The 17,540-nt window shown below is 34.6% G+C and overlaps 1 protein-coding gene across 2 annotated transcripts in view; it reads left to right on the top strand.

Moving 5' to 3' along the window:
* The window catches only part of Vps13D (vacuolar protein sorting 13D), an 862,750-nt gene that overhangs the window by 295,823 nt on the left and 549,387 nt on the right, over positions 1-17,540 (top strand). For both annotated transcript variants that reach the window (XM_065502881.1, XM_065502880.1), the window contains exon 10: positions 6,306-7,122. In XM_065502881.1, coding sequence (XP_065358953.1) covers positions 6,306-7,122 — 817 coding nt within the window. The remainder of the gene's footprint in view (positions 1-6,305; positions 7,123-17,540) is intronic.

The following is a 17,540-nucleotide window of genomic DNA, read 5'->3' as shown; positions in this document are numbered from 1 at the left end:
AGAATAGTTCCTGTAAGAGTGCTTAACCTGTCCAGCTCTGAAAAAGTCGTTAAGCCAAATTTCTAAATAGGTCGATGCACTTCAGCAGAGGCAGTAATCAATTGGGAGAAAAACCCGCAACCTGCCAATAAATCCACCAAGGAACACGAGCTATTAGCGGAATATGTGGGGAAACGGGTAGGAAGATTAGCGCCGCCCGATAGAAATAAGTCCAAACTGCTTCTGAAGAAACATACCTAGGTCTTCGCCTTTAAAAGTCAAAGCCAAGGTAGAACGGCAATTCTAAAGCATCAAATAAATACTGGCAAAGCGAGGCCAATAAAGCAGGCGCCCAGAAGTATTCCTCTAGCAAAACGAAGTGAGGTTAAGGAGTTGGTTAACGAAATGGAGCGGGATGGAGTAATCGAACCATCTTCAAGTCCTTGGAGCTCGCCTGTTGTGTTAGTTAAAAAAGACGGCAGCACTAGATTTTGCGTCGATTATAGAAAGCTGAACGACGTTACCAAGAAAGACAGCTACACGCTACCAAGATTTGACGACACCCTGGACACATTAGCTGGAACAAAATGGTTCTCCACGTTGGACTTGCAAAGTGGTTATTGGCAGGTAGACAAAGAAAAAAAGACAAAGAGAAAACTGCGTTTAGTGCTAGCGATGGATTATGGCAGTGTAATGTGATGCCCTTTGGACTCTGCAATGCTCCAGCCACATCCGAGCGTTTAATGGAACATGTGTTGAAAGGACTTCACTGGAAGACATGCTTGGTGTACCTCGATGACATAATTGTCATGGGAAGTCTTTCGACGAACACCTGAAAAACCTTGAAGAAGTCCATAAACGAATAGTTGCGGCTGGACTAAAACTTAGCGTAAAGAAATGTGCATTGTTCCAGAAATAAGTTAAGTATTTAGGGCATCGCGTAACAGCAGATGAAGATAAAATACGACCCGTAAAATCGTCCGAAAAATCTTCACGATTAGTTTTCTAGGCCTTTACACGTACCACCGACGATTTGTACCGAATTTTGCCAGTGCTGCCGCAAGCAGATTGGTCCGTATCGCAGAGAAATGACCCCATACTGGCAAAAATAATATCGGCAATAGAAGAAGGCCAGCCCGCAATGAAATATTGGCCGTAAGTCTACTGATGAAATCATATTGGGCCCTATGGAATATGGGAAAGTGCTGACGGTAAAACAGTGACAAATCAAATTGTGGTACCAACCTCTAAAATAAACGAAGTAATGAAAGAGTTTCATGATGGTACCAGTGGTGGTCATCTTGGTGTGACAAAAACCTTAGAAAAGCAAAAACAATGTTTTTATTGGGTGGGTTGTCAGCAAGCAGTAGCCGATTGGGTAGCCAATTAATTGTCCATAATGCACAGCAGCGAAGGGCCCAGTAAGAAGAAGTCGTGGACAACTTCAGCAGTATAACACAGGTGCGCCATTCGAGCGGATTGCGATGGATATAGCAGGACCTTTCTCTGTCAGTGATGCTGGAAACGGTTACATTCTAGTGGTTATGGATTATTTCAGCAAATGGCCAGAGGTACATGCAATACCCAATCAGGAAGCTAAAACGGTTATAAGCGTATTTATGAACAACTGGGTGTGCCGCTATGGTGTTCCACTGGAGTTGCACTCGTATCAGGGTAGAAATTTTGAATCCGCCGTATTCAAGTAAATGTGCGATTTATACGGAATAAGAAAAACCAGAACAACTCCACTGCATCCTCAATCTGATGGCATGGTCGAAAGATTCAATCGCACTCTGGAGGAATATTTAAGAAAAGTGGTCAGTGCACAACAGAAGGACTTGGATGAACACATACCAAATTTCTATTGGCATACAGATCAGCTGTTCATGACTTAACCTCTCGAACATCTGCAAAAATTGTCTTTGGGACAAAACTCAAGTTGCCTAGAGATTTAGAATTCGGTATTAAGCCCTCATCAAATAATGAAAACACTTCCCAAGAGCAAGATGACCTTAACGAACTTCACGAATTCGTACGCAGGCGAATAAAAATGACCAGCGACAAAATGAAAGCCAGATACGATCGAACAGCGAATTCTGAGGCATTTAATGAAGGCCAACTTGTACTGCTGTATAAACCACAACGTAAGAAAGGACTGTCTCCCAAACTACAAACCCATTGGGATGGACCATACAAGGTGATTATGAAATTAAACGACGTGGTGTACAGAATACAGAAAGTTAAGAGCCCGAGATCTAAAATGAAAGTCGTACATCTGGAACGACTAGCTACCTATGGGAGAAGTGAATCTATGCCTATTCGGGACGAACATGATTAAGCGGGCGGCATTGTTACGAAATTGTACTTGAATTCAAATATAACGATTTTAACGGCTGATGTAAAGGTGCATAATGCCATTCGAAAGCAGTGCCTCTCAAACTGTAACATATCTGTGGGCATTATTAACATTAAATAAAAGCTTTGAGTTGATCATTGATCGTAAGTATGGCAACGCTGAATGATTGCTGCGACTCGTATATTCGAATTCGAATATTCGAGTTTTGGCAGTTAAATAAGAATCTAGAGTGCAGATGGCAGTGTTATAAATAGTGGCAGAGGTTGCAGTCGTTAGTGAGTTTATCAGAGACGCTATTTGAATAAACATCAACTGTATTTTCCAGCGAACTCTTGTCTATATATATAAAAATGGATGTTTGTATGTGGGTATGTATGTTCCGAATGAACTCAAAAACGGCTCCACCGATTTTAATGAAATTTTCAGGGAATCTTCAGAATAGCCTGGCGGGTAACACTGTAAAGTCAGATTTTTGATTTTCGGTCTGTGGGCGGAGGCGCGTGGCATTATCAAATTTTTACATTATACCGCTAATACCATCTATATATATATAAAACTTCTGGACCGATTTTGATGAAATTTTCAGGGAATCTGTAAAGTCGGATTGTTGATATTGGGTCTGCGGGCGGAGAGGTGTGTAAAAATCTGTATTTATGTTCCATATGAACTCAAAAACGGCTGGACCGATTTTGATAAAATTTTCACGGAATCTTCAGAAAAGCATAGCTCTGTAAAGTCATATACATAAATACTTTTTTTATTTTCAACGTTCAAACAATGACAATTTGCATTTTGTTGCTTACATCATTCTAAAAATTAATGATTTGGTGTAAGCGAAAAAAGGAATACATTCCAACACATGCCCGGTACTATAGAAGTTCTTTTATATTATCAGTCGATGATAAACAATTTTGTTTACTCTTGCAAATTAGGTGCATGATTAAAAAATTTCCATATGAAATCTATTAAAAAAATAATATTTTGAATAACTCTCCGCATATCACATTTAATAAAAGATAACGTTTTTATTCAAATAAAATTTGTTTTCAAAAGGGCATCTACGTCTAGAGTCGCCGAAACGGGAAGAGAACGATAATCACGGCTTCAGCAAATGCGTCGCAGTGCATCTTCATCGAGTGCTGCAGAAACACCTCAACAGCATATAGTTGTTTGCTCCCGAATGGCTAGATCAAGAGAAAGAATCGATTTAAAGTTTCCCGGATTTTATTACAATAAGTATGATGACTACAGGAATCACAAGGATGTACTAATTGGCGCAATGAACAAACATTACTTACATTGTAGCATTTTGAAGTTCCCTAAGGAATCCCCGGGAATGTGCTGTTCGAACGGTAAAGTTATTCTGCCACCAGTTATTAAGCCGTCTGAGCTGCTACTAAGTTACATTTCCGGCGCCAATCCTATTTCCAAACACTTCCTTCAAAATATCCAAAAGTACAACACATGCTTTCAAATGACGTCGGCTTCATGCCCACCTTTAAAGTTCAAGGCCAAATGTACCACAGAATTGGATCATTGCTCCTGCTTCCCTGATGCGAAAAATTCCAATTGATCCCTCCACAAATGAGATTTCATTTCCGGACTTCTGCCAAATGCAAATGAATATTCAAGACGTTGTCGACAAAGTATTCCCAAGTCTTACAACGAACTACAACAATTCGGATTGTCTGTGGGAACATGCAATTTTGGCACCAACAAATTATGATGTTAACAAGATCCATAAGCAAATACATTTGAAACTGCCTGGCAAAAAAATAAAATACAAATATATTGACACAGTAATGAACGAAGAACAAGCCTTTGATTATCCTACTGAATCTTTGAATTCATTGGATCACCGACTTTGGCCGAAACTGTATATTAAAATCGAGATTCAATATAAAACAGATGTTTTCTAAGGGCCAGCAACTCGGACCGGGTTCAGCTAGTACATTATAAAGTATGTCTGTATTTCCGAGAATTTATAAACGTGTATAAAAAACACTAAGCTACTATTTAATTCTGTTCTTGTACATTTTAAATAAATAAAGAGTTGTTACAATTTTTAAACTACTAAACGGCTTTTATTTGCAATCAAAAGTATCTGGTTTATTTAAAGGAAATAAACCAACGTTTTGAAAAGGTTAATACGTAACAATATTAAAAGGTTTCAACAAAATGGTTTAATTGAAAAAACCTAAATTCCAGCCGTTTTTTCAATTAAACCATTTTGTTGAAACCTTTTAATATTGTTACGTATTAACCTTTTCAAAACGTTGGTTTATTTCCTTTAAATAAATTGAATTCGAATAAAATCTGCAGTACATGAAATTAAACTTTTTGAGTGCTTCTTGAGCCATAGCACACTGGTCGATCCCATAGGCCAAAAATAAATAAACAAAGTGAAAAGTTTGTCACCAAATGTGTCATCACTATTTCTTATAAAAACAAGGTTTTAATATTTATAGTTGTTTTTGTTTTATTCCAACTATACTCTTCAAGAATAGCTTCAAAAGTGGGAGCATATTGACAGTTGGTTTTTGCAGAGTGAAAAAGTGGAAAATGAATTAAAACCATATAAAAAAAAGTTTTTTTGAAAAAAATCAAAATGAATATTGAATTGGAAGGTATTAACTTAATTTTAATATAATTACAATGTGGTTAGCTTCTTGTGTATTTTTTATAAAATTAATATTTGCCCAATGTCATTTTTAGTGTTCGTTCGTCCATATATTTCAATTTCAACTAGAGTTTTAGTTGTGTTTCCCCCTGAAGTCTCCAATGGGATTTTTTCTGGTTTATTAGTTAATATTCCAAGATTCTAAAATTGGAAATTTCAGCTGCATCCTTTTGCATCTCTTTGATTTATCTCCCATACACCAAAGCGGCCTCGTTGTTTTTGATGTCCAACTTTGAATTTTTGTGAGGTGCTTTGTTAGTTTATGTTCGCGTTGCTTTGTTATTGTTATTCATGTAAAGAATTGTGTTTGTTTTTTTCTTTTCCACGGACTTTTAATATTTTTACTTTATGAATTTGGTCCTTATTATAAATTGTTTTTGCAATAGTCACATCTTATAATTGTAAACTTTCGCGCTCACATATTTTTGATATTTGGTGCTTAGAATGCTGAAAAAGCTCGAAAAGTGAAGGATGTCATGAAAAACGATATTAAAAATGAGGGCTACACATTTAAAGAAAGTCATTTAGAAACACGCTTAAATTATAATTGCAAAAAAATTTCAAAATTTTGGCAAAAATGCAATCGTATAAAAACAAAAGTTTAAAATACATATTCTGATTGGCTTGTCTAAAAGGAGTCGATTTTATTAAACTCACATGAGCGAGCGGACCACGCCCAGATTTAGTTTGCAATTTTTTTAGTAAGAATTCTTATTGATTTTTAATTTTTTTATCAATTTTAAAAAGTTTATAGTTTCACTTATATGGGGAGTGGGTGTGGCAGTTGTCCAATTACGCCCATTTTTGAAAAAAAATGTGTGTAATATCCTTATTATATATTGTACCAAAAATTATAAATGTACTATTATTTATTACCGAGATATGGAATTTTGATTAACTAGAATGTCATAACCTCGCACTGCGTGTTGGGGTGAATTTGGATGCTAAGGTATGGTAGGGGGAGGGTATGAGTCATCAACCACTCCCATTTTATCATTAAATAGTTCTGACATATTTATAAAGCCGTGACCGAAATTACAAGTTGATACCTACACTGGAAGTATTTTTGGCCGCCGACTCCATACAGCACCGACCACTGTGCATAGGTAAGTGATATACAAAAAAATTTTGAATTGGAATTTTTTCAAAATTTAATTATTTTGAAAATAGGAGCGCAGACAATTGCAAAAGTGTAAAATAAGGATAACCCTAATGTTTATATGATAAGGTTCTCATTTTGTATAAAAAAAATCACTCTCTAAAGCTCACCTTTGTATTTCTATATTTCAGATTGATGGAAGTGTCACTCAAAGCTTAAACATATGCTTATCTAGATCACAATATGAACAGCTTATTGAATCCTTAGGTTATGCAACTAATATTATGCTTTTGAAAGATTCAATCAGTAAAACAGAAAAAGAAGCTGAAACATTTGAAGAAGCTGTTGTTGCCGACCTGCCAAAAACTAATGATTTCGATAAAATTTGCGTACAGTTTTCAGTGCCCATCTTTAAACTTGATCTGAAAAATGAGCACAATATATCTCTTATACATATAACATTACAAGAATTTAGTTTTCATAACAAAGACACCACACTACAAAAGGAGGTTCAAGTGTTACTACGATCCGTTATTATGGAAGACTTAAAATGTCCAACAAATTCAAAATACAGAAATATGGTAGACTCTTCAAGTGAAAATGATAAAAATACTAATTTATCGAGAAATAAACTTTCCCGTTCGTGTACAGATTTGTCAAATTTTCAAAATTTTGATATTCTCAATAGATGTATGTCTATGCCGATAAATTTAAATGAAAAAACTGTAACTAATGTTAATAGTAACAGTTCCAATAATAAAGTTTTAAAAAAAATCGATCTTGAAATTAATCAAAAGATAAAAACAGAAAATTTAGTAATATACAAATCGCTTACAACCAAGTATGCAGACTCTGAAAAAACAGGAGAAACCAAAAGCTCGATTGACTTTAACAGTCTAAATTTAATTATATCTATTGAAAAATGGTTTATGGTATTCGATTTCTTTGGACTTATTACAAATCAAGCAGAAAAGACAGATGATCAAAGAAAACAGAAATCTTGTAACAGTGAGTACCTACCTACTTATAGTATGTATTATTTACATTTAATAAAATAATAAGTCTAATCGAATTAACTCCAATATAAAAGGTTAAATAACATATTTACATTTTATTGTAAAATATCTAAACATCACATGAAAACTTTTCAGTTCAAGATGAAAAAAAGATTTGGTATCGGACTGAAAACCCGGCTTCGGTCGGACTCTAAAATTTAGAATTTCTAAATTAATTTACTAATTAAACACAATTAAGATAACTTTCATTATTATAGAAACAAATTGTTAAAATATTTACAGTTTTATAAAATACAAAATATTTAGGAGATTTTGTAACATCTTTTGGTTCCGCGTAACGTTGTACTTATTCATTTTTATTACTTGTGCAATCAAAATAATTTCAAAACGAATCATGTTTGAATTTAAAAAAAAGGTCTATAAGACCTTATTTTGCAATGTAATTTTTAATGTGTATTATAGGAGAAGCAAAGTTAGGGTGAATTCCAAAATGTATGTATGCAATGCAACCTTAAAAAGTCGAGTGATTCTTTACTCAACCGTGTAAACTTTGATAATGTTTCATATTGCAAAATGTATGAAAAAGTAAAAACAGGCAGTATGATAAGTTTTTTTTAAATTTTAACTACGCGTTTGCATGCTTTGTCTTGAAAAAGATATGACTGCATTGCATACATACATTTTGAAAATAAGTATCGCATCTTTTAGAACGTTTGTTGGGGGTGAGTGGGGAAAAATAAACAAAATATTTTAATCGGGTTTAAAGAAAACAAAAGGGGTATTAATTTCAAATAATTATATTTATTTGGCGGTTTATTAAAAAGCGTACCTTCGGGTTTGGGGGTTGTTCGAGATTAACTTTTTTTCGTTTTATTACATTACATATTTAATAATTCACAATAATTTCAGAGTTGTAATGTACACTTAAAAACTAAAATTCAATTTACTTAAAATTAGGGTTACCAACGTAGACATCCCACCCCCTTGCAAGATTGCAACAAGGAGAAGCGGGAGCTAGGTGACCAGAGATCGGAAAATACAATTTAATAAAAAGAGAAAAAAAAAGAAATTATAAAAAATAAATATCATTTATTCTTTGGCCATCACGTTAATTACGATGGTAGCAGCAGTTGATGAGGACGCAGACTGTTCCTTCTTTCTGTTACCTTTTTGGCAACTACACGTACAATGAGCTTGGTTGTGGGTTGCGCTCTTCCGGTGGTTCTTGTTTTGTCTTAGTTTGTTGTTATTATTGGTTTTGATTTTGCTGCTGTTGTTTGATTTGTTTTTGTTGTTATTGTTGCTGCCGCTTGATGTGTTATTGTTGTTGTTGCTGCTGCCGCTTGATGTGCTATTGTTGTTTGTTGCTGTGTTCTTATGAAAGTGCAGCATGGTGTGGTGCTCCTCTAAGCATTCCATGCATCTATCCCTACTGCGACAATTTTTGAGGAAATGTGAGTGGGCTAGGCAGTTTATGCAGTACTTATACCTTTTCACCACACTCAGTCGACGGTAGGGATTCATGCTCCGGAATTTTGGGCACTTTCTTAGGGGGTGGTCCTTTTTACAAAGGCGACATTTCGAGCCGGCATCAGCAACGATCTCATCCAGGGTCTGGTTTTCGGCGCGTTCAACAGTCATTCTACGGGGGGCTTCAGACATCTATTATGAAGGAATAGAAGAAGAAGAACAAAAAGAAACAAATTAATTATGTTCAGGATTAGGAAGCAGTACGAGTTTAACAATTGGCCTCGTTAAAACACCATTGGCGGTTCGAACGTCAGCCACTCGTACTTTCGAATCAGAGCCCAGGTAAACTCTTACAATTCGACCAAGCTTCCATTCATTGGGGGGCAAATTGTCTTGCCGTATGACAACAAAGTCATTAATTTCAAAATCCTTTTGGGGATACTTCCACTTGTTGCGCTTGTGGAGTTCAACCAAATATTCGTTTTTCCAACGAAGAGCAAAGTAATGATGGAGAATTTTCAACTTTCGCCATCTGTTAGCATATGTCAAAGATTCCTGTGACAAATCTGGTTCCGGGGGAGAAAGTATTGGGCTACCTACTAGAAAATGACAAGGAGTCAAAGGGTTAATGTCCGATAGACTATCAGTCATTGGACTAAGTAGGCGTGAGTTCAAACATGACTCTATCCTTGCTAACATTGTCGAAAATTCTTCAAATGTGAAACGTTGATCATTAGATATCTTTTTTAAATGAGTTTTAAAACTTTTTACACCAGCCTCCCATAGTCCACCCATATGTGGAGCTCCAGGGGGTATAAAATGCCATTCGACTAATTGGAAGGCGTTTCTAGCTATAAGTTGGTGTTTCAAGTCAATTAAAAATTGATTTCGATCCCTTTTCAAAATGTTGGCTGCACCAACGAAAGCAGTTCCATTATCAGAGTAAATGTGAGAAGGACAACCGCGTCGGGAGAAGAAACGAGTAAATGCAGCCAAGAAACAGTCAGTGGATATGTCATTTGTGGCCTCAAGATGGATGGCTTTGGTGGCAAAACAAACAAATACCAAAACATATCCTTTTGTTATACGACAGCCGCGGCCGATATACGATTTTATTTCAAAAGGACCTGCAAAATCAAGTCCTGTATGTGTAAAAGCACGCGTTAGAGTAGTTCTTTCAGGGGGTAGAGCGGCCATAATCTGCTGACTTAGCTTCTTTTTGTTTAACGTACATACTTTACAGTTGTGGACAACCGTACGTACTAAATTCTTAAGTTTAGGAATCCAAAATTCGAGTCTGACCAATCGTAACATTAAAGAATTTTCTCCGTGAATTGAATACTTATGAACGTGTTCTAAGTAGAGACGGGTAAATCGACCATTATAGGGTAATAATTTCGGAAAACGTTCATCATAAGTCAAAGTGGGAGACTGTGAAAGTCTACCGTTAACACGCATAAAACCATTTGAGTCAATAAAGGGGTTAAAAACAAGTAGCGAACTCTTACGTGATAAGTTAGATCCAGATTTTAAAATGGAATATTCGGTGAAATGAGCTTCTTGACACACAATAATCAGACGACTCTTAACAAAAGTAACTTCACTTTGACTTATGGGATCCGATAAATGCTTACGAGATTGCCTATGTTTTGGGTGAACAGAGTGAAAAAAACGAAAAACATATGCCAAGACTCGCATTGCACGGGCTAAATCTGAAAAACGACCTAAAATCTCTTCAGATATTATTGTTTGGGCAGTATTTACATTTATCAAACGGGTTTCCAATTGAGTAGATATTCTAAAATTGGTTCTAGGCCATTCAGAACGGGGGCGTCTTAACCAAACAGGGCCTTTCCACCCAATATCAGATATAGCAAGTTCTCTAGCCGATATACCACGACTTGCTACATCGGCGGGGTTATCATGAGAGTCTACGTGATTCCAATTATCAGTACCAATTTTATCCAAAATAAACGAAACTCGATTTGCAACAAAAGTTGGCCAGTGGCACGGGGGTTTTTGAAGCCAGGACAATACGATAGTCGAATCAGTCCAATAGAAAGCTTCCGACATGGTAAGATTCAGCTCCGTGCGGAGTGAATGCACCATTTTTGCCAACAGAGTTGCACCGCAGAGCTCTAAACGGGGTAAAGTTTGTACTTTAATTGGCGCAACTTTTGTTTTTGCAGCGAGCAAATTTGTGATAAAATCACCTGACGGGGTTTGGACTCGAATGTATAGAGTGGCAGCATATGCTTTCTCTGAAGCATCACAAAATGCGTGAAGCTGAACTTCACACTGAGGGTTAAAATTAACCCAACGGGGGATTTTAATCCGTTCGATGTTTGGGTAATCATCGACAAATGCTCGCCATCTATATAACGTCATGGGTTTCAAACATTCGTCCCAATCCGTACTGTCTTTCCAAATTTGTTGCATAATAATTTTAGCAACAATTATTTTCGGCGCTAACCAGCCAACGGGGTCAAATAGCTTGGCTATTTGAGACAAGACAGCACGTTTTGTGACGATAGAACAATCGGGCGTCGGAATTGGCTTGAAGTAAAATGCATCAATGCTCGCATTCCAACGTAAACCCAGAGTTTTTGCATTACTAGCATCTGATAATTTCAAAAAATCGGAATCTAAGAGGTGTTCGGGGGGTATATTTTCGAGTAGACTCTCATTATTAGCGGTCCATTTTCGAAGTGAAAATCCAGCAGAATTTAACACATGCGTCAATTCATCACGATTGCGAATTGCTTCTTCGATATTATGTGAACCAGCAAGAACATCGTCCACATACATTTGCGTACGCAATATATTAGAAGCATTGGGGTATTGAGATTCACAATCATTAGCTAATTGATGTAGAGTTCTGATTGCTAAATATGGGGCACAGTTAACACCAAAAGTAACTGTGGTTAATTCAAAATCATGAACTTCATCATTCGGGTCCCGACGGAATAAAATTCTCTGAAAGGACGCTTGATCTGGTCTAATCAATATTTGCCTGTACATTTTTTCGATGTCGGCATTGAAAACAAATTGAAATAGACGCCAACGAAGGACTAAAATTGTCAAATCGGATTGCAAAGTTGGACCAGGATGCAAAATGTCATTCAGACTCACTCCATTAGAAGAGGGGCTTGATGCGTTATAGACCACACGAAGTTTAGTGGTTGCACTATCAGGCTTAAAAACAGCGTGATGAGGCATGTAATACATCGTGTTCGAGGTATACGACAGATCCGCATCAACTTTGACCATATAACCCAGAGTACAATACTCGTTCAAAACCTGATCATATTGTGTCTTAATTTCGGGTGTTCTTACTAATCTAGCTTCGTTCCTAAAAAACTGAGAAAGAGCTGCTTTTCGAGACAGACCAAGTTGTAAATTACTAGGGAATTCAGGCCTAAAGGGCAAGGACACTACGTATCGGCCTTTATCATTCCTATAGGTGGTTTGGCGATACAAATTTTCGCAAAAAGTGTCATCGTTAGACAGTTTCTTCGTCCTGGGTACTTCCTCAATTTCCCAAAATCTGGCAATTCTCTCATTTAAATCCAAATGATTAAAAAATGAGACAACAGAGTTCATTGGATGCGGGTGAGGGACTTTTCCGGTAAGTATCCAGCCGAAAACTGTCTTTTGAGCTATCAATTGACCTTTAGGATGTTTTTGAACATCATCGAGCATAATTTGGGGATATACATCACCACCTAATAACAAATCCATATGTGAGCATTTTAAATCTGTCATTGGAATTTCGGGTAAATTAAAATCGACAAAATTGGACAGTGAACAAGTAGGTAATCGACCAGTAAGCTTTTCGACAACATAAGCTTCAGTTTTTAATTCAAATTCAGGATCTATCGATGATCCGATTGAAATATTACAGACTTTAGTCGAATTTCCTGCAACAGCGCCGTTAAGACCAAAAATCGTAGCGGCAGGAGCTGAGAAAGTTGGAAGTGACAATTTCCTCTGAAGCTTTTTCGAAATAAACGTGGCTTGAGAAGCAGGGTCAATCAAAGCTCTAACACCGCACCGTATATCATTATACAAAATATCTACTACTGTTGTTCCCAGCAAAACTGTCGAATAAGGAGTCTACTGTAATTGAGTAGCAAAGTTTTGAAGTGAACGAGCAGCAGAAGATGTCGATGGTCCTTCATTAATATTAACCACATTTCTGGATGAATTTTGGGGTAAATTTGTAGGGGGATTAGAATTCACGGGATTACTTTCCGAAACATGCCTATTCTGAGCAGAAGATTCGGAACGATGAAGTAACGAATGGTGTTTCTGTTTACAAATGTAACAAACATTAGAGCTTTGACATCTCCTAAATTCATGTGATGTTGCTAAACAATTAGTACAACACTTATGCCTCTTAACTGTTGACATACGCTCACTAACTGACATTCTAAGAAATACCGAACATAAACGAAGCGGGTGATTGTCCGTACAAAGTAGACATTATCTAGGGGGTATATTCGGGGTGACAGTGGTGCCAAAACTTTTGTATTTCTTAGAATCATACGATTTTTTAGAGTTATGAGGTTGAGCATTTGTTTGCGCTGGGTTATGTGCGCCAATAATATCAGAAACTGATTCCAATGTTCTATATCTAGCAGTGAGAAACTCATCCATACTACTCCATTTAGGTAAATCTGAGCTAGGTCCTTGGGATTGTTCCCAAAGTCCGAGAGTGACTTCAGGTAATCGAGTTGAGCAAATAAATACAAATATAATATCCCAATTTCGAGTTTCTATGCCTAATAAAGACAAATTCGTAATACAATCATTAATTGTCCTTTGTAATTGTTTTATTGAAGGACCGGATTCTTTTCCAATCGAAGGGAGATTAAAAAGAGTTTTTAATTGAGCATTAACTAGAACTCGTTTATTCTCATAGCGGTCTACAAGATTTTGCCAAGCCATATCAAAACCTTCATTTGTTATCGGACAAGTACGAATTATATCACGGGCTTCACCTTCAGTTTTTTGCAACAAATAATACATCTTCTGAATATTCCCTACATGTGGGTTATTCTTATACAAGGCCGAAAACATATCTCTAAATGTAGGCCAAGACGAATAGTCGCCAGAAAATGTTTCGGTATCACAAGGGGGAAGATGTATTGGGATAGTGGTAGATAAAGCCGCGCCTTTGTCTATTATTTTGTCAACAATACCTTCGATATATGATATACATTGGAAATATGTTGTATATCCCGACATATATTTCTCTTTTACATCTGTTTCAGATGTTTTTGTATCTTCAAGATTTTCTAACAAATCTTCATAACAATCACGAAATATTTCCCACAGACGAGTCAATTCTTGACGATGAGTATTCAGGGAGTGAACAGAATGTTCACTTTGTGGGATAGCTTTAATAAAACTTTCAAAATCTACCAAACGATTTTGATTTTTCAACAAATTGTTTAAGGTTGCCATTTTCTATTCCTTAATATCGGGTTTAATTGGGAGCTTTTCAAAAAAGTTCAAACAATAGGGTTAAATTTTCAAAAAATTGCAAAATAATTGATATAAATCAATTTATTGATAAAAGCGGGGTAAAAAATCGGGTCACAATATCCGAAAACAAATCCAAATATTTTCAAAATATTCTAATTTCAAAATTAGTATCAAAAAATATTCACAAAAGTTTTCAAAACAAACTTTGTGTTTATTTGTATGGATAATGTGTTATTATTTTGGGTAAAAATATTCTAAATAATATTCAAATCACAAAAAAGTGAATAAAAAATACCTAAAATGTATTATTTTTATTACAATAAATCAAATTAAAACTTATTACAAATTAATAAGTACTAAAATACCAGACTTGCTAAATTCGGGTGTTAACTTCACACGCAATGAAAGTTAATGTAGGGGTTTGATAACTTCACACAATAAATGAACAATAGAATGCAAGCAATAATCAACAATTAAAAACAACAACAATGCACATGTATTTATATGTATAAATGTATGTGTGTTGTTTTGTTTGGTATTTTTGTTTGTTTATTTAATTTGATTTGCACTTTTTTGTTTTTATCACAAGCACTTCACAAAATATTTATGTTTGTACGTACCTTGCAATAAAAGCTCAAGTAAAAAAAAGCTCTGCAAGTAAAGCTCAATTAAAATATTTTGTTTTCACGGGTTAATCCGGTTCGAATGGATCAATATGTTGGGGGTGAGTGGGGAAAAATAAACAAAATATTTTAATCGGGTTTAAAGAAAACAAAAGGGGTATTAATTTCAAATAATTATATTTATTTGGCGGTTTATTAAAAAGCGTACCTTCGGGTTTGGGGGTTGTTCGAGATTAACTTCTTTTCGTTTTATTACATTACATATTTAATAATTCACAATAATTTCAGAGTTGTAATGTACACTTAAAAACTAAAATTCAATTTACTTAAAATTAGGGTTACCAACGTAGACAACGTTTAAATATGTTTTTTACAGGCATTGCAAAGTGAAGCTCTAGCATTTTTACCGCTGGGCATGTTAATATTATATGTATTAATATTGAGTAAGTTGTTGTCCATTTTACAAAAACGAACAAATTAACACGGAGTATTTTGGGAATCATTTGAGAACATTCCAACATTTATTAATAGAAAAGCTTATTTCTAAAGTTAAATATTTTTAGTTATTAAGTTCATGTGGTTATTATTGAATGAAAGTGTTTAACTGTTGTACACTGATATAGCGTTTGAGTCTGAATAAGTTTATATACAGTAGTTGTCAGGCTTCGTTTGTTCGTTAAACTGAAAAGTTCGTTATCGGTATACAAATAATTAAAAATGCATAAATCTATATATGGGGCATTTCATGTCAAGTGATCCAACTTTTGAAATCGATGTCTTCCGGGATGAAATTTGCACCAAGGTTAGTTCTATTGGACAGTAATTCAGACACAATTTTTCAACAAGATCGGTCGAGAACTCTCTGAGTTAGAAGGGGTCAAAATTTGACATTTTGGCCAAGCATGTGTGTTTTCTAATCAATGTAACTTATTACATAATGTTCTTAGCAAAATGTGTCACAAATAGTATAGATACCTCTTTCTTCAATCTTTCGAAAAATAAATATTTAAAAAAAAATAAAATTGTTTTTTTCCAAAATCAAAAACTTTTTTGACTTTTTTATAAAAAGGACCCTTTTTTTCTTAAAATAAAGCTTAGATATTTTCCTTGAAGACCTATTTGATCGATTAGTGGGATGCGAGTGGGATATCTATCGAAATAAATATTTTGTAACTCAAAACATAAAATTTTCGACTTTTTTTTTCAAAATCAAAAACTTTGTCGACTTTTTTATTTCAAAATGGACCCTTTTTTAATTTTTTTAGCTTAAACAAAAGCTTAGGTATTTTCCTTGAAGACCCTTTTGGCCGCTAGTGAGATGCGAGTGGGATATCTATCAAAATAAATATTTTGTAGCTCAAGACATAGAATTTTTGACTTTTTTTTGCAAAATCTAACTTTTTTTCAAAATGGGCCCTTCATTTAAAAAATGTTGTTTGCTCAAAAGAATGCTTAGGTCCATTCCTTTAAGATATTTTTGGTCCCTTAGTTGGATGCCAGTGGGATATCTATCAAAATTAATGTTTTAACACAAAAATTATATGTCTTGAGTTACAAAACATTTATTTTGATATAAATCCCACTAAGCGACCAAAACCATCACAAAGGAATAAACCTAAGTTTTCTTTATGCAAAAAAAATATTAAATATTATTTTGCAAAAAAATTAAATTTTATTTCTTGAGTTACAAAATTATTATTTGGTAGGTATCGCACTCGCATCCAACTTAGGGACCAAAAATATCTTAAAGGAATGGACCTAGGCTTTCTTTTGAGCCAAAAAAAATTGAAAAAATTTTAGATTTTGCAAAAAAAAAGTTAAAAATTGTATGCCTTGAGTTAGAAAATATTTATTTTGATAGATATCCCACTCGCATCCCACTAAGCGACCAAAAAAAGGGTCTTCAAGAAAAATATCTAAGCTTTTGTTTGAGCTAAAAAAAATTAAAAAAGAGTCCATTTTGAAAAAAAGTCAACAAAGTTTTTGATTTTACAAAAAAAGTCAAAAATTGTATGTTTTGAGTTACAAAATATTTATTTTGATAGATATCCCACTCGCATCCCACTAAGCGACCAAATAGGTCTTCAAGGAAAATATCTACAGTGAGTGTCACTCAAAATCGTACAACGTATTTTTTTTTAAATATGAAATTATACAGGCAATAATAGGTGATTATATAAAAAATTTAAAGTCATTTTATTAATTGGAACAAAAAATATGTATTTCAACAAAAAAGTTAACAAAACCTCAATTCGTTAAAAATATATTGATGAAAATTAAAGAACATCACAAAATTCATATTTCACTTAAATTCGTACAATTATATTAAATTATAATTAAGACTTTAAAAATTAAAAAAAATCTTAATCTATATATATAAAAGAGTAGAGTAACTTCGGGTAATGTGGACTACCGTTTTGTTTTTTCTAAATTTTGGCCACAATATATATGGATATTAAAAGAGTTGTGAAGCAATAAATTAGCTAATGTATTCTCTAATGGTTTTTGCAGTTGAAAATTTTTTCCGTTAAAGGATAAACAATTTATGTGAAAATATTTTAAGGAACCCAAAAACCAGCATTAAAAAAAATTGGAGGGTAATATGGACCACTATATGAGGGTAATGTGGACTAGTATTTAATACATAAAATTCATGAACCAGCTAATCATGAATGATTAAAAAATTTAATTTCAATATATTTTTATTAATACAAACTAAAAAGTCGCGTTCTTGGCTTAGATAGATAGCTTACAAAGTACGTAATCAAGTAATTTAAGTGGTCCACATTACACGAATTTGGGTTACAGTGGTAAAAAGTTATTTTTA

This window comes from Calliphora vicina, chromosome 3, assembly GCF_958450345.1.
Source record: "Calliphora vicina chromosome 3, idCalVici1.1, whole genome shotgun sequence".
Taxonomy (NCBI): domain Eukaryota; kingdom Metazoa; phylum Arthropoda; class Insecta; order Diptera; family Calliphoridae; genus Calliphora; species Calliphora vicina.
Note: the sequence above shows the minus strand (reverse complement) of the source record. Positions and strands in the feature narration are given on the sequence as shown.